At 41.8% G+C, this 27,756-nt stretch overlaps 1 protein-coding gene across 1 annotated transcript in view; it reads left to right on the forward strand.

The window, feature by feature from the left end:
• Window positions 1-27,756, forward strand: part of ADAMTS9 (ADAM metallopeptidase with thrombospondin type 1 motif 9) — a gene marked incomplete at its 5' end in the record, with an annotated part of 164,561 nt that overhangs the window by 7,016 nt on the left and 129,789 nt on the right. The window contains 5 exons of the mRNA XM_080913845.1: window positions 21,578-21,867; window positions 24,361-24,444; window positions 24,548-24,663; window positions 25,698-25,738; window positions 25,854-25,959. Coding sequence (XP_080769971.1) covers window positions 21,578-21,867; window positions 24,361-24,444; window positions 24,548-24,663; window positions 25,698-25,738; window positions 25,854-25,959 — 637 coding nt within the window. The remainder of the gene's footprint in view (window positions 1-21,577; window positions 21,868-24,360; window positions 24,445-24,547; window positions 24,664-25,697; window positions 25,739-25,853; window positions 25,960-27,756) is intronic.

A 27,756-nucleotide genomic window follows, 5' to 3' on the forward strand; every position in this document is an offset into this window, starting at 1 on the left:
GGACCTCATAGTCTATATATTGAGATGTTGTCTAAAAACAAAAGAGACAAAAATAAATAAATAAAAGCCAAAAGTTGAAACAATGGTTTCAGGCACTTGAGTTGTGACAAGCCTACAAGCTGCCAGCTAGTTTAATAGTTAAGACTTGTTTTATTTTTTAGTTTTTGACTATGGTAAGCCAAGCTTACCACATTTTAATTTCTCAAATCTGTATTAGCAAGCCCAAATTTTAAACATGTGTTATGCATGTTCATATATGCTGTAAACATGTCTATGCATGTTTAATCTATGTTGTTAACATGTTTCATATGTGCTTATATGTGTTATAGGCATATTTTATACATAGGATAGAAGGGAAATACATGATTTACCCCTTCTGTCTAATTAATGTGACATGGATATGATACGTGTGTTTAATGCCCTGAACACACGATCTGTGTGCTAATGTTCTTTTTGATAGCATGGCTGAAGAATATCTTTTTAAAGGTAGCTAGGACATCCTTGCCTTTTTCTGAATAGTCCTGCACAAAGCATAGGACCTATACTCTTCCCCTCCATCCCTACTCCAGATTCAACAGGGCAGGACACACTCTTTCGCTTCCCATCTGGTAAGGAAACTGATGCACACATGGATGAAGTAGCCTGCCCCAGACCTCACTGACAGTCCAGAGTAAATCCCTGATAGTATTTGACTCTACTCCTACCAATTTTAACTCTGCAGAAACACATGTGGGAAGGTGAAGCAGGGGAGAGAAAGTCTTAACAAAAAACTTTTAAAGTTTCTTTGTTTGGTTGGTTGGTTTTGTTTTAATGAATTATGTGACACAAGTTAATAGACTTTTGATTTTTATGGGCTAGAAGACAGATTTTCAGATCTTGTCTAGAGAAAGAGAGAGACTAAATGTAGGAAATTGAAGATGATCAATGGAAGATAGCTCATCTGTCCAGAAAAAAAATCACTTAGGCTCTAGTTGTTGAGTTATTGGGGTCAGAGGATGCAACCTTCCAAATCACCAAGTGTTGGCTTACTCTCCAATATTAATTTGCCAGTAACTGATTTGCTGAGCACTTCCTTCACCCTATGTGATGTATCAGAAGCCTGTCAATTTTGGATTCTTTGCTTTCAAGCAGGGGCTTCTCCACAGCCTAGGCTAACTTGGAATTTACTTATGTATATCAGGCTGGCCTTGAACTCACAGAGACTCACCTATCTCTCTACCTGCAAAGCACTGGGATTGAGGGTTTGTATCAACACCCCTAAGAGAGCCTGGCAGTTTCAGTTGGCTCTACCAAAGGTTGCCGTTGGACTTTGCCCATTACACTTTTCTGTCCCAGTTGCTTCTGTATCTTCTTGAATTCAGATGCAGGAGTCTCAGAACAGTTGTTAAAAATCTTCAGAACATGGCAAAATTCACCAGCACCCTTAGTAGCACTGACATGCAGGTCTTGGATAACAGGTAGCCTTAGTCCAGGGAGTGAACATCACATGTTTTTGGGAAGCAATCACTCTTGGCAGAAGGGAAAGAAAATGCCTAGTAATCTCTGTCCACTCAGCTACAGTGATTTCTCCTTCTAGTCCTGAGCAGAGATCTGTCACACACACACACACACACACACACACACACACACACACACACACACACACACACACCGAGAATGTGAATGCAGATTCCCTTAAAACTAAGAAACCACCTAGTCCGTGGCTCTCAGGCAAATGGGATGGAATCATATTGGCACTTTTAAAACTTGTCCAAGCAATTGGGATATTTATGTAAAGTCAAGTGTCACTGCCAAAGCTGAGTGGAAGGCATACGTCATTCTCTGACATGTGTAGTTTGTACCTTCATTACTTAATTTTTTTCTGTCAGTTCCTGCTGGTTCTTTCCACTAGGGCAGTAGAATATTTGAACTGGAATCCTCAGTAGTAAAGTCTAGTTCAATACTCCAATTACAGATGGAAGAGGAAGTCAGAGTGTGCGGTGTGGGGCATGTGGTGCTTATTTTAAGGAGCAACAACCCTGCACAGTCAACACCCACTGGTACCTTTTCTTGCCCAAGTCTGGAAGTCACCTTTGGAAGTCCTAGGCAGAGCTGGGTGTCACCTTTTAGATGCTGGATTATGGGATTCTCACCAGGGCAGGCTACTCTGCCTCATGTACTTCTGCACACAAATGGCATGCAAGCCTTGCTCATTACTGATTCTTGATGTAGGCCTCATTTTTAGAACAGAGTCTGAGATGGTGTGTTAAAAATGTGTGAAGGAGTCTAATGTGTTGGGAACCATGGACTTACAAGGGAAGGCATATCTTCGTATGCATTTATTCACTGAGCCATTAAATACTTATTGAGCAACTCGTCTATGTCCTGATGAGAAAACTAGAAGGCTTCTATTTTATATGACCTGAATCATGTAATAGAATAGCAAATAAAAGTAACATGAATTTGCCAAGGTGTGTTCAGACTGAGCATAAGATAATGAAGGCCCCAGGACAGGGTTCAGCAGATAGTATGTACTCATAGGATGAAAGATGAGGAAAAAAGGTCATGAAATCGGCAAGATAACATCGTGGTCAGGGAAGGTAAACTGGAAACACCAGTAACCACCTGTAGTTTCCAGTAAGCACATTGTTCATGGATTATGGAACTTGCCGAGAGTTGTTGTGACCACCACTGAGAGCACTTCCTGTCTCTTATTTCCTCTTCCCCCAGTGTCGTATTTTGTTGATGGAAAGTTCTTGGCCTAGTGTCTGCCCTTTCTGACTCAGCTCTGTTTTGAAGCCATTGAATGTATACTTTGATTGCTTGGATGTATCTACATGTTTGGTCTTTACATTCTGTTTGTGAATCATTGAGATTCACAAGGGAGAGGAGGGTGTCAGTTTCTGGTGCCATCCCTTTGAGAGAGCAGAGACCAGCTTACTGATCTTTCTGTCCATCTGCTCTTCACCTGAGGGACCCTGGTGGCAGGCTGGGAGAGCCCTCAGAAGGGCCATTAGCATTTCCACTGCTGGCTTCCAGGTAAAACCATGAGTCCTGTTTCTCTGTCTCTTTGTCTATGTGTATGTTTGATGTGTGTGCAGTTGCATGCAAGGGCATGAGAAGCCTAAAAGTTGACATCGGGTACTTTCCTCCATTGCTCTCCTAATTTCTTCGAGATGGGATCTCTCAGTAAACCTGGAGCTTGTCAACTTGACTAGACGGGCTGACAAGGAGCCTACGGAATCCTGCATCTCTGTCTTCCCAGTGCTGGAATTATAAGCTGGCACACCCAGTGAGTGGGCTATGGGTTCAGGAACAGAACTCAGGCCCTCATGCCTGCACATAACACTGTGCCAATTCCCCATCCCCAAGTTCTGCTTCTGTCTGATCCGGAACCTATGCCAGGAGGATGATCAGACTCACTGGTAGGTGAATGCAAGCAAAAGGCTGTTTGCCTGGACCTGTGAGATACTCTGTTCTGTTCCGACAGTTTCTCCTTTAGCCACCATTGCACCAAGGCCAGCTCCCCCACCACTGTTAGGACATGGAGCATTATTAGGTGCTCCTTGGTTCATCAGTGCCTCACCTAAAGAAACAACTGGACCGCTGTGAGAAAGAGTTTCTGAACCTTACCAGTGCTGCTTATTGTAAGAAAGAACAAGAAACAAGTACCGCCACGAGGAAGGCAGATGGATACAATGCTGTGCTAACTAGAGACGGATTCCTGTGCAGCCATTACAAATGTGAGTGTAGATTTAATACCCTAGGAAGAACAGAGCAAAGAAGCAGACGATGAGCTAGATGCACATGAAAAGTCCCAGCTTTAAAATGACAAAGTATCTGTGCTTGTGATGTTTTGTGCTGTACCCCAGGGCACAGGACAGTGAGCCATATTAATAGTAGTTTCCTAATAACTGTTTACTTATAATTAACATAATTTTATAATAATACAATTATAACACAATACAACAGTAAGCAAAACAAGTCTTCAGCAGATGCACAAAGGCATGGGCAGTGATTATTTCTTGTTTTAAAGAACATAGGCAACCTTCACGTTTTAAGTTTGCACTTTCTGTTCTGTTTTATTCTTTTGCTATTATTCTGTAGTACTTTTCACAAAATGTAGCAAATGTGTCCAGCCTGTAGTTTACTGGCCACATGAACCTGAGAGTACATTGCCCACAACAATGAGGGTGTGTTTGTGTGTGTGTGTGTGTGTGTGTGTGTGTGTGTGAGAGAGAGAGAGAGAGAGAGAGAGAGAGAGAGAGAGAGAGAGAGAGAGATTAAACTGCACAGCTCCTAAGCGTGAGCTTTGTAGATGACAACGTTGTGTCACAGGGTCAAAAACTTGGACCCCCCTGATTCTAATTCCTTAGGACTGGAGACTGGCCAGCTACTTTTTAAGTGGACTTGCCACAGTGAGATAGATGAAGGTCCTACTCTGTGTTTACTTCTTTAGTACATACATGATGGTTGGTCAAGGTTGAGTCTCTATCTCAGCTCAGCTCAGCTGCCTCCTGGACTGACCGCTGGGTATGTTTGCAGTTAATGTATACCCTAGCTGCTTGAGTGGGCCCTCAAGAGTAAAGGCTTAGGGAATGGGGATCCACACAGTTCACGCCATCATATGGGGCTCTTGTGTGCATCAGAGATCGCTTCGTCACATATTATCATACTAATGCTATCATCACCATCATGGCAAGTCATATTATTCCTATTCAACAACTGAGACAAAACACAGCTCAGAGGAACTGAGCAGCTTTCCAAAGTCACACTGACAGAAGGAAGTGGGCGCGCAGCTCCACCCCAAACAAACACGTTCAGTTTGTTCTATATTAGGGGCCAGACTTCACTGAAAATGTAAATAAAAGCTGCCTTCTAGAAAATTCTACTTTGTCCCCACCTTGGTGAGATATGCATGTTGTTCCTACATAAGTCTAGCTTCACCTTGAGCTTCTGGTCCTCCTTCCTCAGCCTCTCATGGCTGAGATTGCAAATGGGTGCCATTTTACCCAGGTGGTAAATCCTTTCTGACTTAAGTTTTCAGAGCATTGTTTTTGGTTTGCATCTAATGTCTAATTTTCAAGCAAATTTCCTATGGCTTGTGTTGAGGCCTGCATCCTATATGGTTCTGAGTCTTTATATACATTATATGAATTTTTTTTTAGTTTTTAGTTTTAGTTGCTATATGTTAATTATATATAGTAGGAATTGGTATGGCTTGTAATAAATACAACAATATCCACCCCCCTTTCCCTCTGTTGTCCCTCCTTCTTCCACTGATTCCTTCCCTTTTCCCAGTCTCTGCTTGCATGCCCCCAACTCCATTTTGTAATGACCCAGTGAGTTTTATGACTGTTGTTTACAGAGGGGAAGTGAAGGGTGGTTTAAAGGAGAATGAGCACCTTATCAGTGGGTCCTCCATTGAAGTAAATGTTTCTCCCTCAACTCTACCAACCATTAACTGAGTATCAACCCCCCAGGTGTGGGTGGGGTCTTGGGAAGACTCCACTGAATTGCACATTTTAGTTCTTTAAACACTTTCTATTTGTTGGTGAGAAAACTGAAACATAGGAGTTCATAAAGTAGAGCAATCCAAGATCATGAAAACTCATAAGTGTAGCATTTCTCCCTAAGACTTTGAAGACCTTTCTGGGCCTGCTCCTTTGTGGATTCAACCACATTCATAGAAATTACAACTCCTGGACAGTTTGTTGGCTGGCCTGCCTGGAGTCTGGTTTGATTATGAGGAGCTCCATGCTCCAACTTCTCACCTGGACATCTCCATGACACCCTGTGGCTTTGTGACTCTAGCATGCCCCTGTTGGAATGTCTACTTGTTTGTTACAGATTAACTTCTGGGATCCCAGTAACAATTTAGCATCCATCTACTGGTTACATTAGCATCCCCAGAGCAGTGAAATGAGGAATCCCTCAGGGGACTTTTCTGAACAAAGGCAAGGCAGCTGGCCTGTGCCTGGGCTATGGTGGTCCATGGTGGACTAATGAGTTTCTTCTGATAAAGCCAACTCTACTCTCCTTTAGTAGACATTTCCTGCAGCCTCCTTTCATCTCCATCGCTCACCCTGTGAAATAAGAACAAACAACTTCTAGTTCAGGGACTCTCGACTTCAGTGCAGAACTCTGGGTAAGTCCCCCGTGACACTAGAGTGAGGACTTCGGATGTAGGAATGAATGACGGCTTCTTTCCTTTGTTCTCACAGTACTGTCTCACCTGTACCGGCCTCCAACTTGACGCTTTACCCTTAGCTTCCAAAGTGCTAAGGTTATAGGTGTGTCCCAAAACATCTGGTGCCATCTTGTTTAAAAAAAAAAATAACACATTTTATTATGAACATATTCAAGTGTACATAAAACAGAGGTGATACCAAAAGGAACACGGCATCTATATTTAATAGATACCAAGATTTTCCTACTTACTTCCTGTGGGTTTGCTTTTTCCTGGAATGTTTTAAAGTGAACTCAAGATTCATGAATTTCCATCTGTAAATATCTCAGTCTGGACAACTCGGGAATTTTTCCATGTAACTGAGATACATTTTCTGTGGTAAGCAAAATTAGTGCTGATTCCTCCACAGCACCTGAACAGCATCTGCATTAAGCTGTTCTGTCTCCTGATTCCTTTCTGTTTGGTTAGACTAGGATCGCCACACAGTCTGCGCATTGTGTGGGGCGTTTGCATCTTCAATAGCATTAGTATTATTGTTGCTGATGTTTAAATTGCCATGTAGTCTTGGATTTGCTCAAGCTGGCCCAGTTTGTTTGTTTGTTTGTCTGTTTGGTTTCTGTCTGCTTGTTCTAGTCTGTGCTTCATCCTCGTCAGTTTGCTGCTACAATAATTGGAAGATGGAGCTAGTCCTCAACCACAGAGAGGGTATCACACAGAGCCTCTGATAGTTTTGGAGGGATTTAGGGAAGCACAAAAGGCAGTGTGGTTGGGCATTGTTGTTGTTGTTGGTGGTGGTGGTGGTGGTGCTGGTGGTGTGTGTGTGTGTGTGTGTGTGTTATGTGTGTGTTTCACATGTATGTACATATAAGTGTTCACCTATGTGGGCTCCTATGTGCATGTGTGCTCTTGTGTAGATAGCCTGAGTTTGTGTCAGGTGTCTTCAATCACTCTCCACATAGTTTACAAAGGCAGGAATGCTTACTAGACCTGGAGCTTACTAACTCTGTTCATAATCTAGCTAACAAGATGTCCTGGGGATCTCAGCCTCCCAAACTCTTGGATTACAGAGAGGCCTCCATGCTCATCCCGCATGGATGGGCATCTACATGGATGTTAGGGATCTGAACTATGTCTTCACATTTGCATGGTAAAACCTTTACCTACCGAGCCATTTCCCTAGTATTGGGCTGGGTTTTGTTGTATTGTTTTGCTTTGTTTGTGGTGTGTGTGTGTGTGTGTGTGTGTGTGTGTGTGTGTGTGTGTGTCTATGCTTCACTTATCTTGCTGTATCTTGGAGTTTTCCTAACAGTCTCTTCACAGCGCTTCTTCCCACTGTCTTCTATGGCACTCAGGGTGGTCCCTCACCTGGGATTTCCCAGAACTAGTTTGAAGATGGAAATGTATAATGGCAAGATAGACTTGGACCTGAGGACATGCCTTTTCTTGCTGATGTGAGGACTCTCCTGTGCCTTGCTTAGAGTATTATGAGTTTCTGAACCAAAGAGAACCTGGAGGTGCAATTCCCTTATTGCTGCCAGGGTCAGGTACTTCCTCTCTCCTGCCCATCAGGATCTTGGGAGTTCCTGCTTGATTTGAGAAATCACTTTCTGCTGCTACGGGCTGCTTGCTAGTGTGTTCATGTTCTTAGAAGCTACTTAAAGTGGGTGTGGATGTACATCTTTCTGTAAAAGAACCTGGAAACTTGTCAGAAGGCTTCTGCTAGTGGGAGCAGGGAGTTAATACAAGGGTTCTTCCTTCAGTCCTTATCCAGGATGGGCTATTTCCAAGGTTTCTAAATAAGAGGTGATTAGACAATTGGCTTAATGAACAGCTACTTATTCTACCATGGCGATTTAGGGTCCATAACTTTGTGTCCTCCTAGTTTAAGTTCTTTAAGATAATCAGAGTTGATTGCCAAGTTGATATTGTGGTCGTTCTGGGTGAATCATTTTCAGGAAAATTTTCTCATGTCTCTTTTTGTAATGTTTGGGCCAGATGTGTGTGTGAGTGTTCTGTGTGAATGCGAATCTTTGATAAACAGGAAGTACCAGAGAGGGGTAAGGAGATGCTGAGTCAGGTGTATAGTGGGGCTAGTGGATTTCAGGGGATAACAGGTCCAAGTAAAGGTTGAGTTGAGTGTGTCTTCCTTTCTCATCCGTGACCTACTCTCTGTGATGTGGGAGCATTAAAAAGTGCAGCTTGTGTCTGGAGAGGGTTCCACTTGATTTCAGCATAGGCTTAGAGTGATTTCTGCTCTGACTTTAAAAGATCTCTTTATTTTCCTCTTGGGTTTCCCAGTATTCGTGTTTCCATTTTCTTTTAAGGTACAACTTCCCTGCTGGAAGAGTCATCTTATCACACAGTTGTGCAAGTTTGGGCAAATATTATGATACCATAATATTAGTCTCTCTTTTCCCAGTAATGCTCTAAAAACAGGATCAGCAAGTTCATTGCAATTGAGATTCACCCACAAGGCTGCCTTTGCTGGTAATCTACCCAGCCAGCCAGCCTTCTTACCGTAGAGCACTATTTCTTCTTATGAATGCAATGCTCATCCATTATACAGCCTGGGAACACTTTCTTGTTACAAATAAAGCCATCCTCAATACTGGAATACAGATCTCTGTATGAGTATAGTTTTCCTTTAGGTTGTAGGTATGCCTTGGAAAGGCTGGCTTATATAATAAATGTGTATATAATTTGTAAGAAACTACCAATTTACTAAGCTCTGTGTCATTTTGCAGTAGGGTATGAAAGTCTGTTTTCTGGGTCCTTACAAAGACTTGCTATTTTATGTGTTTGTTTGTTTATTTATTTGTTTATTTTGCAAGTCTAGTAGAATGTAACAGTCCCTGTGCAGTTTTAATTTGCATTCCCTCCTGACTATTGATACTGAGCATCTGTGAACAGCTTGGGGCTGTTCGTCATTTGTGTATCTTTGGTGAAATAACTGTATACTCTGTTCATCTTTTATAAACAGGAATGCTTTTATTTTTCTCTTACTATTAAAGTTTGAGAGTCTGTTATACATTCTGGATAAAGAACCCTTATCAGACATGGTCTCTGTGAATACTGCCTCCTGGGCTGAGGCATGTTCTTCTGAAGGTTCCATCGTTTGCAGACACATGATTCACACCAGCTTCGTTCTTTCTCTGGCAGCATGTAATGCACTTCAGCCACATTGTCGTAAACCTCCACGGCAGCCAAAGTGAAGGGCTTGCCAAGAGCAGGTGGAGAAGAACAGAACAGGAGAGGCTTATTTCAGACTTGTTAGTCAAAAGCAGTTTCTACTTGTGTTTATTTCTGATGTTTTTATTTCTGGTTGGCATCCAGCAGTATGGTTTCAGTGTTGATCCACTGTGCTGTGTGCAAGGAATGCGGGTGACATCAGGGCAGACCCAAGGATGCTGTTCTGTACCTAAGAACAGGTGTGCACATAGGAGGATCAAAGAAGCCAGGGGAGCAACAAGACAGACCTGAGCAGAGGCCTTGGCAGTGGAAGTGAGCTCCACCCAACCACGGGCTGTTTAGGCAGGAGAAAAAGCAAACACAGAACTCCATTATTCTTGCAAGTTTCTACTCTGGGCTCTGCAGGTTCTTCATCTGTACAGGACTTTCTCTCACTCTAGTGATCTGCTAATCCTCACATCTGATGTCATATTAGATACAAATGGAAGTGATCTTTTTTCCAAACTATATATGTGTTAAAAGGTCAAAAACAAACAAACAAACAAAACCCACACTACATCTTCCTCAGTATAATTTAAAATCAGCTAAAACCCATCTCTTTTATGTTGGTCTCTTCTTTGCAATTATTCCATCCTACCCCGTTGATGGTTGGTTTCATCCATGTCGTCTCTGTGAGTCTAGTTTTCGTTACTATAATAAAATGGCTGAGTGTGGGTAGCATGTACAGGAAATAGGTTGTAATTTGGGAAACCACTAATTAGGCCTGTGGTGAGGTCCCAACAGAAATTGGCATCATGACAAAAGAGAAAGTGGGAGACAGAGATCAGATCTCTAGACCAAAAGCTGTAGGGTAATTCAGGGCTTAAAATCATTCTTGTGGGAACTGGCTCAGGTCTTACAAAAAAAAACAGTGTGGGAGGGGGATTCCAGTTGAGTGGCCTAAGAACCTTGAAGATCTAACCACCTTACTGCCAAACTAGAGAAGTTTCTAACACATGGTATCAAACTACATCTAACTCCCAATACAGTCTTTGGTTGACAGTAGCCAAGAAAGATCCTTGAATTTTAACGACTTCGAGGCTAAGGACATCATTTGTTTATCTCTGTCCATTTTTATCTAATTCAAAGACATATGTTCTACTTCCTTTTTCTGTATTGAGAAGATCAAGGTCAGGATGCCAGAGGTAAGATGAATGTCAGCTTTAGGTCCCCAAGATAGACCTCAGTTTTCAGGCCTGTGTCCTTTTTGGATGTGACAGAAGGGAAAGCTGACTCTGGGTGGTGCCCAGAATGGGAATATTTAAAGTCATGAGCAAACTGGAGTTTGGATGTAAGTGAGGATAATTAAAAATAAACTTGTGAGATTGTTCAAGAAGCTGCCTCAAACCCACAGAGGAATTTTTTCACCCTTTAGTTCATTTAAAAGATTAACTTGTCCCAGTGAGAGCTGAATATATGTAAAATATAACTCAAGAATAACAAAATAGGGACTGGGTGTTCGAGAGACGGCGTGGTCAGTGAGCGCTTGGCTCACAAGTGTGCCTATGTGAGCTTAGATTCCCAGAACTCTGCATATTCCCAGAACTGGGGGACAGACAGATTGGTGAGCTCCAGATTCAGTGAGAAAACAAGATGGAGGATAACCTCTTCAAGATAGTATTCTAGAAAAGGGATGCTGCCCTCTGTCCTCAGCATATAAACAAACACATGTATATGTGCAGATTTATGCACATGTGAATGCAGAGAGAGAGAGAGAGAGAGAGAGAGAGAGAGAGAGAGAGAGAGAGAGATAGAGACAGACAGACAGAGAGAGAGAGAGAGAGAGAGAGAGAGAGAGAGAGAGAACCAGGCCAGGGCACTGGGGAAACTGGCCTGTGGCTATACAGTTCTAATTGTCCTCAAAATACAGGAAGATACTTCCAAACTACTCTCTTCCATGCCTCGTGGAAAAGGCATCCTGAATAGGAAGGACTTTCTGTTGCAAGCCCTACTGTAACAAGGCATCCCTGGGAGGCTCCTACTGTATCAGTCACATTCCAAGGAATGCTCTCTGGGAAGTGGTCCTAGTTTTTAAACACTCCAGTCCTACAAGCTCTTTAATCTCAGTTCTGGGAAGGAAACCTGGTTCCCCCACAGGCATCCCAAGGCCACCCACGAGCTGCACTGAGCCTCAGACAGCACCGAGCTCTGGAGCCACCCCAAGGCAGGCCTCTTCTATGAAAAGAGACAGCAGCTGGTCCTCTAGAGCACAGGTCAGGTATAGACCCTGTTTCAACATCCAGTACCGCTTCAGTCGCTTAAGACTGACCAGCATCCCAGAACAAAGTAGCCAGTGTGTCCATTTCATAGGTAAGGAGAAAGTGGTGTCGGTTCAAGATCACACAGAGCAGACGAGGAGAAGCTGTCTTTTGAACAAAGCCCCTTTGAATGCTGACCCCACGTCTGAACTCCCAAATCCCACTGCCACCCGAATTTACTTTGCAAACTGCCCAGAAGTCTCTGTCCTCTAATCTCCAACTGATCTTGGTCATGACTAAGGCTGCGTATTAAAATGATAATACTCTGGATCTGCTCTGGATGTTGTGTGTTAAGTAGACTGTATTAAGATTGATTTCTTTTTAAAATATTTATTTATGTGTATCTGTGTAAATATGTGGTGGGTGCACACGCACCACCAACTGTGGACCAAGCGTTCAAATACCTGAGCATGTAGAGAATGAAGGGTGTTGTCCATTTAAACCACCACACAGTGGTCCAGTGTCACGTCCTACAATCACACTTCGTCCTCTCTCTCTCTCTCTCTCTCTCTCTCTCTCTCTCTCTCTCTCTGTGTGTGTGTGTGTGTGTGTGTGTGTACCTGTGTGCATGTTCTCTTCACTGTCTCTTCTCTCTGCTGTGTGCTCTTCTTTGCTGTGCAGAAATGTTTAAATTTCCTGTAATTCCATTTGTCAGTTCTTGGGATTATTTCCTGAACCATTCTCAGAAAGTTCTTGCCTCTGCCAGTACTTCAAGTGTCTTCCCCATGTCTTCTAAGTAGATTTTCTGGAAATATCTTTTTGAATTATTTCCAGCACCCTTCAGTTTTCTATCTATGAACTGAAATTCATATTTACTATCGTAAGTGCTCTCTGTGAGGAATAATGGAGTTCATCTCTGTACAGAGAAAACCATAAAGTAGTGGGTAGCATCCTAGCCCTAAGACACCATTGCTGATTCTCTGAGCTTTTCCCCAGGACACAGACTTCTTTCCTTGTAAAGAAAGAGCTGTGTGTGCAGTCCTTCTGTCCTGTTGTATTCCCAGGGGTGTTTAGTCCCCACCCCTTCTCATACATGCGAAGTGATTCCATAACTTCACACACACACACACATACACACACACACACACACACACATACAAAGTGATTAAACAGATGTAAGCTGCTTTTCTTCATGAAAGATGTCTCTGAGCTTTCAAAATGCTTATATGTATGGAGAAAGTTCCAGATATAACTATCATATGCCGAGTTTAACTTAATTAACTTGTTTTTGGAAATACCTCATGACATGAATGTCCATAAACAAGTCTCACTGAAAATGGGTCTTTTGCTCCAAACTCTCTCATGCTCTTGTGTTTTTTGCACACCAGTTGCTGGTACCACGCATGTGTCGCTTGGCAGTGGGGAACATGGTGCTTTTGTTCTTGTTCCTGGTTTTTTATTTTGTTTGGTTTTGTTTTTAACACAGCTTATAGTTGGTTACAAAAGCTGGCCTTGGGAACATAATCCTGAGAAGCATCTTAGGACCCATTATCAGCGCACTGAGGTCTCTTAAAGAATGATTAAACCACATTGGTTTTCACTCACACCAACTGGATCTTTATGCACCTGCAACATCCTGACCCTCACTTAACTCTTTCTGCACCTGCATTTGAGAAGCCCAGAGCCCTCTATTGAAATATCCAATGGGGCTTCGGGGTTTTTGTTTTCTTCCCTTTTCCCTTGCCATGTTGCTTTGTTGTGAGTTGCTTCTTACTCCTCTGACTCAATAGAACTCTTGCATTTTTCTTAGTCTCTGTCTGAAGGCTTCATTATGTATCTATGAACGTGACCCCAATAGTGGCAATCCCAGTTCCAACTAGAACTAAGATGGCAAAGGCCAATCAGCTCTGTGCTGTGTCTTCAGCCCCCAGGACAGTTAAGGCATGATGCTGTGTGTTGCAATGACTTGGGACAGTGCATTGGCTGCTTTTCTTGTTGTGAGGAGAAGGGGAAGGCTGCAATCAGGATGTAAAATGAATAAATGAATGAATTAATGAAAACAAAGGTCAATATAGCAGCATTCATCACTAATGAGGAAACTAAGCTTCCCCGGCAAGACATTGTTCAAGGAAGGGCAGCTGAAGGGTTAGAGCAGGAACAGGAGCCTAGACCTGACTCCGGTGTCTAAGTGCGGAATAGCAATGATGGTTACCAACCTTCCTTCCCTCAGCCAAGCTCAACAGAAAAGGAGTGTGGCTTTGTTCTTGAGGCCTCCCCTTGGTCCTTGCCATGTGATTCCTCAGCCCACCAAGATCATGAAGTCACAAGGTCACTCTGTGCCTTAAGAACACTGGGTTAAACTTTGATAAGCTTGTGAAAGTGCACAGCCGTAATTAACCTCCGACTGTTAACTTTAGTGTTCGGATTGGCTCCGCTTGGCCCTAGCTGGCAGAAACACTTTGGTGAGTAGCCACTAAGTAACAAGGGTGTGTGTGTGTGTGTGTGTGTGTGTGTGTGTGTGGTTTCTCTAGAGTAACTTTGATTCAGTGAGCATTTCCTCACACTGTAAAATGAAACTTACTTAAAATGTTTTCAACAATGTATGAGCAAATATCACCAAAATTTGGTTGTAAATTTTTTTTCATAATGATGCATGCTAAATGTTTACAGTATTCTATTTTTAAGAGTTGAACTCAGTTTTAAAGTTGCTCTGTGATTACTTTTGTCCCTTTCAGCTTACTTAGGCATGAAATAGGTACTCAAGACAATGTCTCAAATGTCCAGTTTATAAGAAATGTTTCTTATAAGTACCGTCTTGTTTAATTCTCAAACACCCTTGAAATGGAAGCAGGAGTTTCATTTTGTTTTGTTTCCTGCTCTTTTGGGAGATGGAAGGTCACCATCGGTTCCTCAGGTCACACCCCTCTTATCCTTTCACAAAAAGGTACAGTGATGTCAGGACAGAAATGTGGTGTGCTCTGCTCATCCAACCTGCCCGTGAGGACAAACATGAGTGAAATCATTGTCCCAAGTCAGAACATTATTTTTAAGTGCACTTAGTCACTCTACCTTAAATGGTTCCTTTTTAAATATCACTCATATTATGCTTTTATGACTGGTTTAAAAATAGCAAACAAGAGTAATGACAGGATTTATTTACTCCTTCCTGTGCACCAGGCAGGAGTTAGCATGTTGCATTCATAAACGCCCATTATCCCTCAAAGGAGCTGTAAACAGACACTGTTTTCCCTTGGTCTGTAAGTGGGAGAACAGAGACATAGATGGGGATGTGCCCAAGGTCAAGTGGGGCTTCCATGATGTGTCCTCACACTGTGTGAGTTCTTGGAGCCCAGGGTGTTTGGTGGCAGAGAAGCATTGGTGCTTTCCTTTTGATGGCATCAAAGCCAAAATGATTGCAAAAGCCAGCACTAACTTAGCTTCAGTAATTGGCCCCAGGAGCTGTAGTGCCCAGGCTGTAGTCACAGGAAAGGCAGCTACCTGGCAGAGAGTCTCACTGTCTCTGTCTGTCTGTCTGTCTGTCTATCTGTCTGTCTCTCTCTTTGTCACATGTGCATGCAAACACACACAAACACACATACACATTTCATTTCCTTTTGTTTTGTTTTATAAAACATGATCTCATATAGCCCAAACTGACTTCAAACTACAAATCCTTCTTTCTCTACTTCAAAAGTGCTGGGATTATAGGGATGTGCTGTCACACCCAGCAAAGAATCTGTTTATATGTGCATATGACATTCATATTGCTAAATATTACATTTTCTCAGACATGCCCTTGATTCTCAGAAGAATCAACACAGGACTATAGGGTTTGAATGAGGTTAGGTTTCACTCTGAGAACAATTTTATAGCTGTTAAAAATGTACAATGTATACTTATCATGTGACCTTGAAGTTGTTCTACTCCTGAATATACATCTATATGTGTATAGATATGTTTGTGTGTATGTGTGTGTGTGTGTGTGTGTGTGTGTGTGTGTGTGTGTGTGGTGTATCCACATTTAGAACAATGGTACAATTTTTAAAATTTTAGAATTAGAGACGAACACTAGGCACTTTGAAAATAATTTTACAGCTGTTAAAAATTTTAAATGTAGAGTTGTCATATGATCTAGAAATTTTACTCCTGCAGACATACTTATATATATGTACATATGTATGTATATGTGTGTATTCATATATATATATGTGTATATATATATATATGTATATATATATATATATATATATATATATATATATATATATATATATATATATATGCTAAATGAAAGCAGACCCATCCAAATATCAGCTTCCTTCAGTTGGTTTGCTAACCATTCACCCAGATGTCAAATAGACAAGCATGTTGGTATATTCCTTATATTGGGCCATTTGGCAAAAAAAAAAAAAAAAAAAAAAAAAAAAGAAATAAAATACAGATGTATGCTACAACATGAAATCATTAAATGAGGTAAAAGAATCTAGATACAAAATGCTACACGATGTATGAATCAGTTCATATGCTATGCCTGAAGAGGCAAACCCATAGATGTCAAACATAGATTCTTAATTGGCGGGGCCTAGGAAATGGGAACAATGGGGAGGTGACTGCTGATAGGTATAGGGTTTGTCTTGAAGACAATGAAATTATTCTAAAAGTAGACAGTGGCAATAATGGCTCAATTCTATGAATAGATTAAGACCCACTGAATTGGGCTAAAGTTGGATAAAACTCAATGGTAGAGTACGGTATGCACGAGGTAATGGGCAACTGCAAGAACACATACACACCCACACGGGGGGGGGATTATACATTCCAAAGGGGTGAGTTTAATGGTACATAAATGTAAATGAAATTGCTATAGAAAATCAATGATCAATATGAAGCTATTTATGAGGAAGGAATTGCACCAATACTTGGCCATTTATACCACACTTCCCACCAGAATAAAATTAACTAGACCATTCTTATAAAAGTATAAACCAAGTGACACTGTGAATTCCTGAAACACAACCCTTGATTGTATTATGCTGGAAGACCACTGAAGAGCAGTGTGCATGAACCTTGTTTTTATCTTAACAGTGTGTCCTCCTTGGCTGAGAACTACCCTTCTACTTGAGGCAGAGGATGAGTGGGTGTGTATTGGCTCAGTATCTGTGTGTTGTTTTGATATTGATATTGTTTCATTGTTATTGTTATTGTTGTTGAGATGGAGTCTCTCTATGTAATCCTGACTGTCCTGAACTCACCATTTAAATCAGGCTGGATGAGAACTTACAGAGACTCTCCTGCCTCTCCCTCTTGAGTTCTTGGATTAAAGCCATGCACCATAATGCTTGGCTCAAATGCAGCATTCTAAACATCTTGCTAAAGTGACCAGTGCTGTAGACATCAGTTGGGCGAATTAAATCTGTGGTAACTCGTGAGGAGGAAAAGTGAAGTGGGTGTAAGACTGAGGAGTATCGCACTTGACAATGTGTTCATTTCATTATGAAGAAGTGATTTGGCTTTTGAAATTTGGTTTAATCTTTATTTTACTTTTCATTTCTTTGTATTTGGGAGGAGTGGGCTAGTGTGGGCTGATGTGCTTGTGGAGCCAGAGCGCACACAGTTCTCACCTTCCACCATTTGAGATCTGAAGATCAGGGTTCCTTCTGACAAGGGTAAACATTTTTCTCCGTAATGTTTAAAGTAGTGGTCTACAATTCTGTTGTGGCTTGTCACTCTAAGGTGGGTGCATTCTGGTCTCAACTCAGTGAGGCAGTGTGAAGAGTGAAGGCTTTCCTAGGTGAGACCTAGTGGGAAGGTTGCCTGGCTGCTGGGGACACAGCCCTAGAAGAGGCACAGGTAGTCCTCTTGAGTTCCTTGTTGATTTCCCCACGTCTTTCACAGTTGTTTCCTCTGTGATGCTCTCCTAAGGGCCTTACCAGAAAACAAACTAGCTGCTGGACTTCACTTTCCAGCCTCTGACACTGTGACCTAAAGGTTTACTTTTACAACAAGTTTACTGACACATTTTCCTCTCAAGGTACAGCTGCTTAGTGACTGTTTGAGAAGTTCTGTATTTACATTAATCTGCTTCCTCTCCTTCCTCCTATTCCTTCCAAGTCCCTGCTGTGCACATACACACACACACACACACACACACACACACACACATGCACACATACACACTCACATACATGCACATACACAAATGAACACACATGTGTATACATGCACACACATATGTACACACATGTGTGTCATGAGCACTCCGAGGTAATTTTCACTCTCTGCCATTTTCCCATTCCCCTCTTCATAGCACCTACATGTATGTATTCCCTAGCTACTTCTTCCCCTGATTCTCCACTCCTGGTGGTTACTTTTTACTTTCCTGGAGTCTGTAGTTACTCCAAGCACACATTTACATTTAAAGATTTGGAACTGAGATCCTCATGAAAAGAAAAACATGACATTTGTTTTTCTGGGTCTGGGATGCTTCATTCATTATAATATTTCATTTATTTGGTTGTTTGGTTGGTTTTGGTTTTTGCTTTGGTTTTCAAGACAGTTTTTCTGTGTACTCCTGGATATTCTGAAACTTTTTCTGTGGACCAGCCTAGACATGAACTCAGAGATTTACCTACTTCTGTCTCCTGAGTGCTCAGATTAAAAATGTGTGCCACCATGCCTAGCTTTTATTCAGTATAACATTTTCTAACTCTATTTACCTGAAAATGTTGTGCTTTTTTTTGCAGCTGAATATGTTACACATTTTGATTATTTCTTCATCAATGAAGGACATTAGGCTGTTTACATTTCCTGAAGTTGATTGAATAGACCTTGGCTAAGCAAGTATCTGTGGAGTAGAATCTGGAGTCCTTTGAGTATTTGCCAATCAGTGGTCTAGCTTGTCCATATGGTAGATCTATTTTTAGCTTTTTTAGAATTGTATACATTGTTGCCCATAGTGACTGGACAGTTCGAAATCCCACCTACTGTGAATACCCCCTGTCCCCACAGCCTTACCAGCATTTGTTGTTGAGCAGAGCTGGTCTCACTGAAGTAAGATGAAGTCTCAGACTAGTTTTAATACCAATCTCCTAATTGGCAACAATGTTAACACTTTGTGATATATTTCTTAGCCATTGTCATTTCTTCTTTTGAACAATCTGGTCAGATCTCTAGCCCACTTTTTTAATTGGCTCATTTGTTTTCTTGACCTCAAAATTTTAATAGTTCTTTCTATATTCTGGATATTAACCATCTATTAGATGCATAGTGGGCAAGCCTTTTCTTCACTCACTTGATTATTTCTGTACAGAAACTTTTTAGTTTTATAAGGTCCCATTTGTCAGTGATTGGCCTTCATTCCCAGAAAAATGAATCCTGTTCTGAATGCCCTTCTGAAAGTTTCAGCCAAGTGGCAGGATGTAAAATCAACTTATAAGATCAGTATACTTTCTATACAACAGCAAGAAAAACCCTGAAAAGGAGATTATGAAAACAGTCCTATTCATAACAGCTTCAAAAACTGTGAAAGAAACCTAACTAACCTGCAGGGAAAACTCCAAGTCTCTGCAGAAAGAGACAGAGAAAGATATGGGGGATGGAAAGAGATCCCAAGCTCCTGGGCTGGCAGAATTAATAATGTGAGAGTGATCATTCTACTAAAAGCCACTTGCAAATGTAATGTAATCTTTATAAAAATCCCCACAACATTCTTTAGAGAAGTAGAAAAAAATCCAAATTCAAATTATCTAAACCTTGATAACCAAAGCAATATAGAGGAAAAAAAAATGCTGGAGAGCATTGTTTTTTTTTTTTTTTTTCTTTTTTTTCTATACTTGGAAACAATGTTACTGAGTCACAGTTCTCTGACCTATGTCTCCCTTATACCCCTTTCAAAGGAGCATTCACAAATGTCCTTAATCAAGAGTATTTACTACACAGTAGATGAATTATTGTCTTAATGTGTGAAGTAATTTTACATTTCAATGTGCCTCATTCACCTAACACAAAAAGCAAACTCTTAAAAATGTCCACTGCTAACTGTTTTGTTACCAATTCAGAATTTCCTTTGGTAATAGTTAATGTCCAGCTCCTGAAAAATGTTGCCAAATGACCAGCACAGTTAGGGTGCTGGTCAGATATATGCCTGAGACCTTCTGCTGGTGTTTACTGTATGTGCCTTTGGCCAGCTGCTTGGCTTCTTTGTGTTAATTTCCTTATCTATAGAAAGAGGTCCTTTTCTGAGTTTGCAAAGTAGTACAATATATGAGAGATTATACACAAGTCACAAAAGTGCAATGCCTGACCTATAAAATGCTAATTGGTATCTGTTCTGTTTGCATCTGGTGATGTGAAACTTGAATGGCAGCCTAGACCGTATGGCACTGGTATACTGAGATTAGACTTGAAAGAGAAACTGGACGACATGTCTAAGGTTGTATGCTCTCTTGAATTAGTGGTGTTCTCTGGAGTTGTATTACACAGGACCTGTTAGACAGTTTGAAATATTTCTACCATTTTAATAATCAAAATATTCAATTTGGCCCAATGCACATCTCAGGTTTAATTCTTTAATCAAGTGGTTACAATTGTCATGCACTCAGGCTCATCAAATATGACACCACTTAGAGTCTAACCTTCAGTTTGTATCTTTGGTATGGATGAAAAGAATCATTTCTCAGGTCCTAGGCACTGAAGCATGCTTCTTAGTCGTGTAATTCTGATTCATTATCATAACATGAATGCACATGTATGAGTGATAAGCAAAGCAACCGATTAAACTTTTATTACAAATGTGTTTGGCAGGCCCTTTTATATGTATTCTGTTTGTTCTGTGGTTGTTGATATGAAAATTGGATGGTGCATTTCAATATTTGAGCTTATTAGGAAATTCTTCAGAAATAGTTGAAGCCTGGCTCCCACGGGCATATACACACACATGTACATGCCTAGGGCTGAACAGAAGTGTCCCTTTCCCAACAAGACTACAGGTTCTTACAGGGCTGCTAAACCATGGAGCATACTTTGCAGAAAATCTGAAACCCAGGAGGCCTGAAGATGCATCAAGCTACCCCGGTATAAGCTGTAGTCTTGGCTCCTGGCCCGCGCCCTGCCCTGAATCAGCTTCCTTTACAGATCACTGGAATAAATAAATTTCAAGTTCAGAGACATCAAATAGCAGTGACTCTTCTTCCTCTCAGACCCCTCTCTGCTGTCTATCATTGGATTTCAAACAAACAAACAAACAAACAAAAAACATGTAAAAGGAAATACAAGGCTTTTTGTTACCCAATGGAAGGAGCCGTATGCTGCCAATTCCTTTGACCCAGACCTAATATTCCAGGCTAGTCAGCATTCATCTGCTGACATTCCCCAGGGAGGCTACTTCCAGATGTGGTCATTTCAGTCAGGTGTGCAGTCGCTTCAGTGAGAATGTGGCTTGGGTTCCATTTATACAGCTCACACTCTGTAGTTTATTTTGTCTGTCACTTGGGCACAGAGGCATTTATCTATTTACTTACTTATTTTGTGTGTGTGTGTGCCTAGTGTGTATATGTGTGTATGTGCATGTGGGAACATGTATATGTGCATCCAGGTGTACATGCACATATATGTATGCGTTTATGTATACTTGTGGAAGCTAGAGGTCAATGTTAGGTGTCTTCCATCCTTGTTCCATACATTACTTTTTGAGAGAGTGTCTCTCATTTGACCTGATGATTACCCGTTCAGCTACACTGACTTGCGCTGATCTCCAGGGATCTGCCTGTGTCCGTCTTCCCAGCCATGGTATTTCAGTCCTCAGAACCAACCTAGTTTTCTATATGGGTGCCAGAGATCCAAAGTCAGGTCCTGGTGTTTATACAGCGAACACTTTACGAACTGAGCCATCTCCCTAGCACCTAAAGGCATCATTTTAAAGCATGTACAATTTTTAGCCTAAGTAGAGACTGATGTGTAATGAATACCATCTGATTTCTTACAGAGCCCAAAAATAGTCACAGTAAAGACAAGCGGAAAACCAGAATGCGCAAAAGGAGAAAGCGGAATAGCCTGGCTGATGATGTGGCACTGCTAAAGAGCGGCTTGGCCACGAAGGTCTTCTCTGGTTATAGCAACAGGACGAGTGGCACAAGGGACAGACGGAACCACAAAAGAACCAAACGTTTTCTGTCCTACCCACGGTTTGTAGAAGTGATGGTAGTGGCTGACCACAGGATGGTTTTATACCATGGACCAAACCTTCAACATTATATTTTAACCTTAATGTCCATTGTAAGTATACCAAAGATGAGCGGACTCGTGGACTGACTCTGTGTGGCTGGAGGGCGGGTTTTCTTTTCCATCTGCTTGCTGTTGGAGATGGCTCTTCAGCCATTCAAGTAAAGGACCAAAGAGAGTATGTGGTTATTTGCTGGCTGCCTTTCTATAAGAAAGGGAGTGGATATCAGTCCTCAGTGTTGCTTCTCCTCCAAATACTGCACTCGTGACTTGAGAAGCATTGGTTGGCTTAGGCTGGATGATCATCCACATTTTATAGCTGGGGACACTAACTCTGGGAGGACTCAGGCCATTTGCCCAGGTCAGGCACAGCTCGTGCCTTAGAGACTATGTGTGACCTTCAGCTTATTTTTGTTTGTTTGTTTGTTTCCTGGAGCCTCGTGTTTTCTATTTAAGGAGCTTTGCACAGCCTGGTGGTACTATGCAATGTTGGTTTGGAGTCTCAGTCATCCATAAATCTTTTTAAAAATATATCTGCTCAGTCTAGCATCCTACTAGGGGTTATAATCAGGTAGGCTAGGGGAGAAGCCTAGGAATCTCTGCATTTTTCTGCTCCTGTATTATATTAAGAACACAGTAAGTCTGCATGATTAGAAAACCAAGTAGAACCTAACACTAAACAACCATTTTTGTACATATATGTTCCCTGCATCTTCCTGGGGCACCCATTGTTAAGGTTGCTGCTGCTTCTAACCAGCATAGTCCAATAAAAATATAATCTAATTCATATTTTAAATTTTGAGCATTTTAGTAGTACATTTTAAAGACAGTAACAAAACAGATAAAATTACTTTTTAAAATCTATTTTCGTGTCCATATACTGTCATATAAATCATTATGGTGAAAGAGTTTCCACAAGTGTTTTCACACTAAGCTTTCAAAATCCAGTTTCTGCTGATTCAACTAGGTATCCAAAATATTTGGAAAAGCTGGAGTGATAACTCAGCTGGCAAAGCACTTCCCTCTCAGACATAAGGACCTGAATTCAATGCCTAGCACACATGTAAAAAGCACACATGTCATGGGCATGTTTCATCCCAGCACTGGGGAGGCAGGGACTACTAGAGCTTGCTATCCAGCTAACCTAGCCTACTTGACAGGCTCCAGCCAGAAAGAGATACTGTCTCAAAAACCAGTATCTAAACTGCTTTCGAGAAAAAACACTCCACAGGTATATACACAGCAGTACTCTCAAGTGTTCACACACATACATGCACACACACGGGCACACGTACACATAGCGTTTCTTTTCATTCCATAATCGAAATGACATGACAACAGTTTACATTGCACTGGCTCTCATAAGTGACCTAGAGATGAGTGACAGGCCATGGTTGTCCACATGTTCTGTGCTGCGGGTAACACACCATTTTACAGAGGCAGCTCATGCGTGTTCCCCGTCCTCAGCAACCATGGAGCCAAGCTCTCACTAGACAGCGGAGTTACGTCACGACCTCCACTCAAGCAGACAGGGAACATACTCATGCACTCCCTATACCTTGGTATTTCTTTTACTTAATCTTACTCAGTGGTGCACAGAGATCCAATGCCACTCATATCCCTTTGATGGATTAACCCTTCTTTACCTGAACAGCCTACTTAGTGGGAATTTCCAGGTACATGAGAAAAGCCACCATGCTTGGGAATGACTATTGCTTTAGCCTGCCCTCTTTTCTCCCCACATCCGGTCCTGCTTCTTGCTTACCTGCCTTTCCTCAATTTTATCCCCCATGTCTCATAGGCCCCAGCCCTCTCTTACCCAAGGACAGAGGGAAAACCTAAACAGACCCCGAAAGCCCCAGCTCCATATTCACCCCATTGTTTTGGGTTGTCAGAAGAATTTGACTCCAGACCTGGCTTTTGGGTCAGATGACCTACATTGTGACTTCTGGCTCTGCTACTTGCTGCTCTGTTGCCTTAGGATAGTTACTTTATCTGTCTGAGCCTCCTCCATGACCTCTCATTTCAAAGGGATGGTTGTAGCACTTACCCAGAGTTTTGCTGTGGGAACTAAGTGCAAATCCAGTTTTCTGCCAGAATTTAGTCTATGGTAAGCACCAGATAACATAGCTGACATAAATAATTAACAACAACGACAACAGTGAAAGTTTAGCAATGAGTATGAGGAAAGTGCATCGGCATTTATGTGGGTACCCAGGACTTCAAACAGAAGCGATGTGCCGATGGCTAATTAGTATGCAATGCTTTGAGACAAATAACTGTTAAGTCATATGATAATGCAGCTTCAAGGGAAATATCTCAGAATTTCAGTTTGCTAGAGTTCATTTTTATCTAAAAAAAATCCTGCCATCTATGAATTTTACAAGGAGGTTGTAAGTCAATATGTGTACAGTAAGCGTTCAGGACCAGGAACCACATGTGTTGCACGAAACGTAGGAGGTGATGGAACCCAACCTAAGAAGTGAATTGCTTGTTGCTTACACAGAGAGTCCACCATTAACTTTGAAAAATTTATCTCGGTTGCAGGTAGCTTCTATCTATAAAGACTCAAGTATTGGAAATTTAATTAATATTGTTATTGTGAACTTAGTTGTGATTCATAATGAACAGGTAATAAAGTTTATTTTTCTTTTCTTTTTTCTATCTGTATCCGAAATGGCATATCTAATTGGTGTTGTTGCATAGACCAAGAGCACTTCTTCTCTGTGTTTAGGAAGGACCGCCCATAAATTTCAATGCCCAGACAACATTAAAGAATTTTTGCCAGTGGCAGCATTCCAAGAGCTACTTGGGTGGGATTCAGCACGACACGGCTGTTCTAGTCACAAGGTAAATGGACCACTGGGTCCTCGGATCCTTGGTGTCAGCAATGGGAGGGGTCCTGCATTGCTGGTAGCCAGTCCTCCCAGGGAAGGTTCTTAGCATAGTCACTGTGGACTGTTTCTAGCAGCTAACTCTGTTGCTCTGGCTGCCCTAATCACTGCTGTACTTTTGGCAGAATCCATTGCACACACCAGTAGCACTCTCTCCTCTCAATCAACTCTGACAACCACAGGGTCACCAAACACTGTCCCATGAGCCCTGGGGGTGAGGGGGTTACTACTCTGGCTGAGAATCTCTATCATATACATGCCCCATGAGGACTCAGTCTGTAAGGCAGGCCTGAAAGCAAATGCCCTTCTATAGCCGGGGAAGCTGCTAACAACAGCCAGCTTGTAGCTGCTGTGTAGGACCTGAGGCTAGTGTTGCCAACTGATATAGTTTTTCTTTTTGCAAGAAGCCAGAAAGAAGAAATCTTTTAAGATACAAAACCCTCTCAATTTTTATATGGTGAGCTACTCTCAAAGGACGTGCTTGAAATGTACAAGGCAACAAAGAGGCGCGGGCTTGTTGGAAGCTCTTCTCATGGCTTCTCCTACCACCTCTGACTTAGTTATAAACACCCCCATTGCCCCACAAGCCATGACTGGGGAGTGAGCCCGGGCTTTGCCCAGCCCTTGTGCGTGAACTTTACAACTAAGCCACAGCTCCCAGCCCATGATCTGTAGGAAATGGGCCTAAGTGTAAATCCGTGGGTACTTTATACTCTCGTGCTCCAGGATATTGAGGAGAGCATTTCTGGGGCCAGGTGGGGACATCTACTTGTGCTGTGACTACCCTGGAGACAGCAATAGACCTCTCCATGAAACCTGTAGCCCTCAAATCCATGATTCACAGAGTTTTTTTGGGGGGGGGTTGCAAACCCCTGACCTTGCTACCTAGCCTCTTGCTAATCCCTAAAAGGAACTAGAAGTCTCTGGGGGATTCTCTCCTGTTGGCCTTAACTCTGATGTTGTCAAAGCCTAAGTCTGTTTTGTTCTTAGGGAGGATATCTGCAGAGCTCAGGACAAATGTGACACCTTAGGTGAGTCTTCATACATGTCCCCATGGCTAAACTGGTTTCCTCAATGTTTCTCTTTCGAATCATAATTGCTTTTTAAAGTAAATCCACATTGGTTTCTCCCACTCCCTCCTAACAGGTCTTGCCGAATTGGGAACCATTTGCGACCCCTACAGAAGCTGTTCCATTAGTGAAGACAGTGGGTTGAGCACAGCGTTCACCATAGCCCATGAGCTGGGCCATGTGTAAGTCATTCTATTCACAGGCTCCCAAGACTTTGTTCGTTTTTTACCAGTGAGTATTTTCTTAACGTTAGCAGAGCCAAGACTTCAGACTAAATTTGATAGGCCTAACCTTTGTGAGAAACTGAGTCAAAGCAATCCATCCTCTTCAGTATCAGTTCATTCAGTATCAGTTCTAGGTGTCTCCAATTGAACTGCTTATGTAGGATGTGAAAAGACTTAATAATTTCTCTACTACTACTATTGGAGACTCAAAGAAAGATGTGTCTTGATTCCTTCTAATACAGTAAAGGATGAATTATCTTGGAGAACTTTCTTGACTCAACATGTATGTCTGGAAGGTTGCCTCAACATTGATCTGGTTCACAGATTTCTGACAAATCAAGATGAATCCAGACATTAGTTATACATGGCTATAACCCAGACAGGTATTATCTGGAACGCCAATGCAGCCCCCTCAGAGAAGAAAATGAACAAAGAAGGGAAAGGTTCATTTCCAGATTATGATCATAACACGGTCTTTATGAGATAACTTTCCCTGTTTGTTTTTCAGAAAGAGAGAGAGCACAGAGAGAAGACAGGGATATCAGTGTAAATATACCTGAAATTGTTCTATTTTGGATCACATTAGTGTATTTCTAAAGTAATTGAAGTATATGTCATTGGTATTTTTAATGGCTTTCTCAAGAGAATCCCTAGTGTAGTCTGACTGTGTGCCCTTTTGTGTCAGAGTTCAACTGTATAGAGCTAACATCAGTGGGAAAGCTTTGCAGTTCCTATGCTTTTCAAAGGCCTCTTGTACATGCTGTGCTAGGGAGGGAGCAGAAGCCATGCTCACTCTTACACACATACATGCACGAACTCACAGGTTCAACTCATCAAGTGCCTTTTAACCCTGTGTAAGAACACATGTTTGTGTCTTCTCCCAAGGAAACACTGCCAGAGATTTAATGTTTAGAATGTAGTCAAAGCTTTCAGGGAAGGCAGAGCACACAGATTTAGTCAGTGTCTCCTTGGGCCTTCTGATTCGCAGGACAGTCATGAAAAGCAAAGAATCCTCAAGATGACTTATATTTTAGGTTCCCTGTGTGGGTAGCAATAGTGTGACCTGAACAGACCAGGCAGTGAAAGTTTTCTGTCCCTTACGTGCTCATCTACAAAGAGTAGGGAATTGTACACTCATCCTCAACTGTCTGTACGAGGCTGCTTTCCAGACTTGTCAGAAATACCAAGCTCCACAGAATCTCAAGTCCTTCTGATGAAGAGGCATTGAACTTTGGCATCACCTGTTCATATTTTTCTGTACACTTTCATATTTAGATGACTCATGATACCGAATACAGCACAAATAGCTGTTATATTACATTGAGTAGGGGGAAATGTCCGTGCCCATTCCATACAGAAACAAGTTTGTTTTCCCCCCTAAATACCTTCCATCCACAATGAATGGAAGCTGTGGGTGTGTGATTCGCTGATGCAGCGGGTCAATCGTACTGTTCACTGCATCCAGTGAGTGACGTAATGGAGCAGCCACAGCACTGAAGCTCTACTGTGGAATGGCAGTGAGCAGTCCAGTTATCATCGGTCAGTAAATATTCAAAACATAGTGATTACACCTCCAGCGGTGAGCAGATGTGCTGCTTTAAATGAAAATAAGTTTCTGTTTATTTTTAGGAGGAAATAGGTAAACTCCATCTTACCTAGTTATGGTGAGTTGGGAGTAGAGGGCAGCTCCTGTCTACCACAGAGGAGCAAGGTGGGGTTGAGTGCTTGCTTGAGGTGAGCTAAAATCAGTATTGT

This window comes from Micromys minutus, assembly GCF_963924665.1.
Source record: "Micromys minutus genome assembly, chromosome: 3".
Taxonomy (NCBI): Eukaryota; Metazoa; Chordata; class Mammalia; order Rodentia; family Muridae; genus Micromys; species Micromys minutus.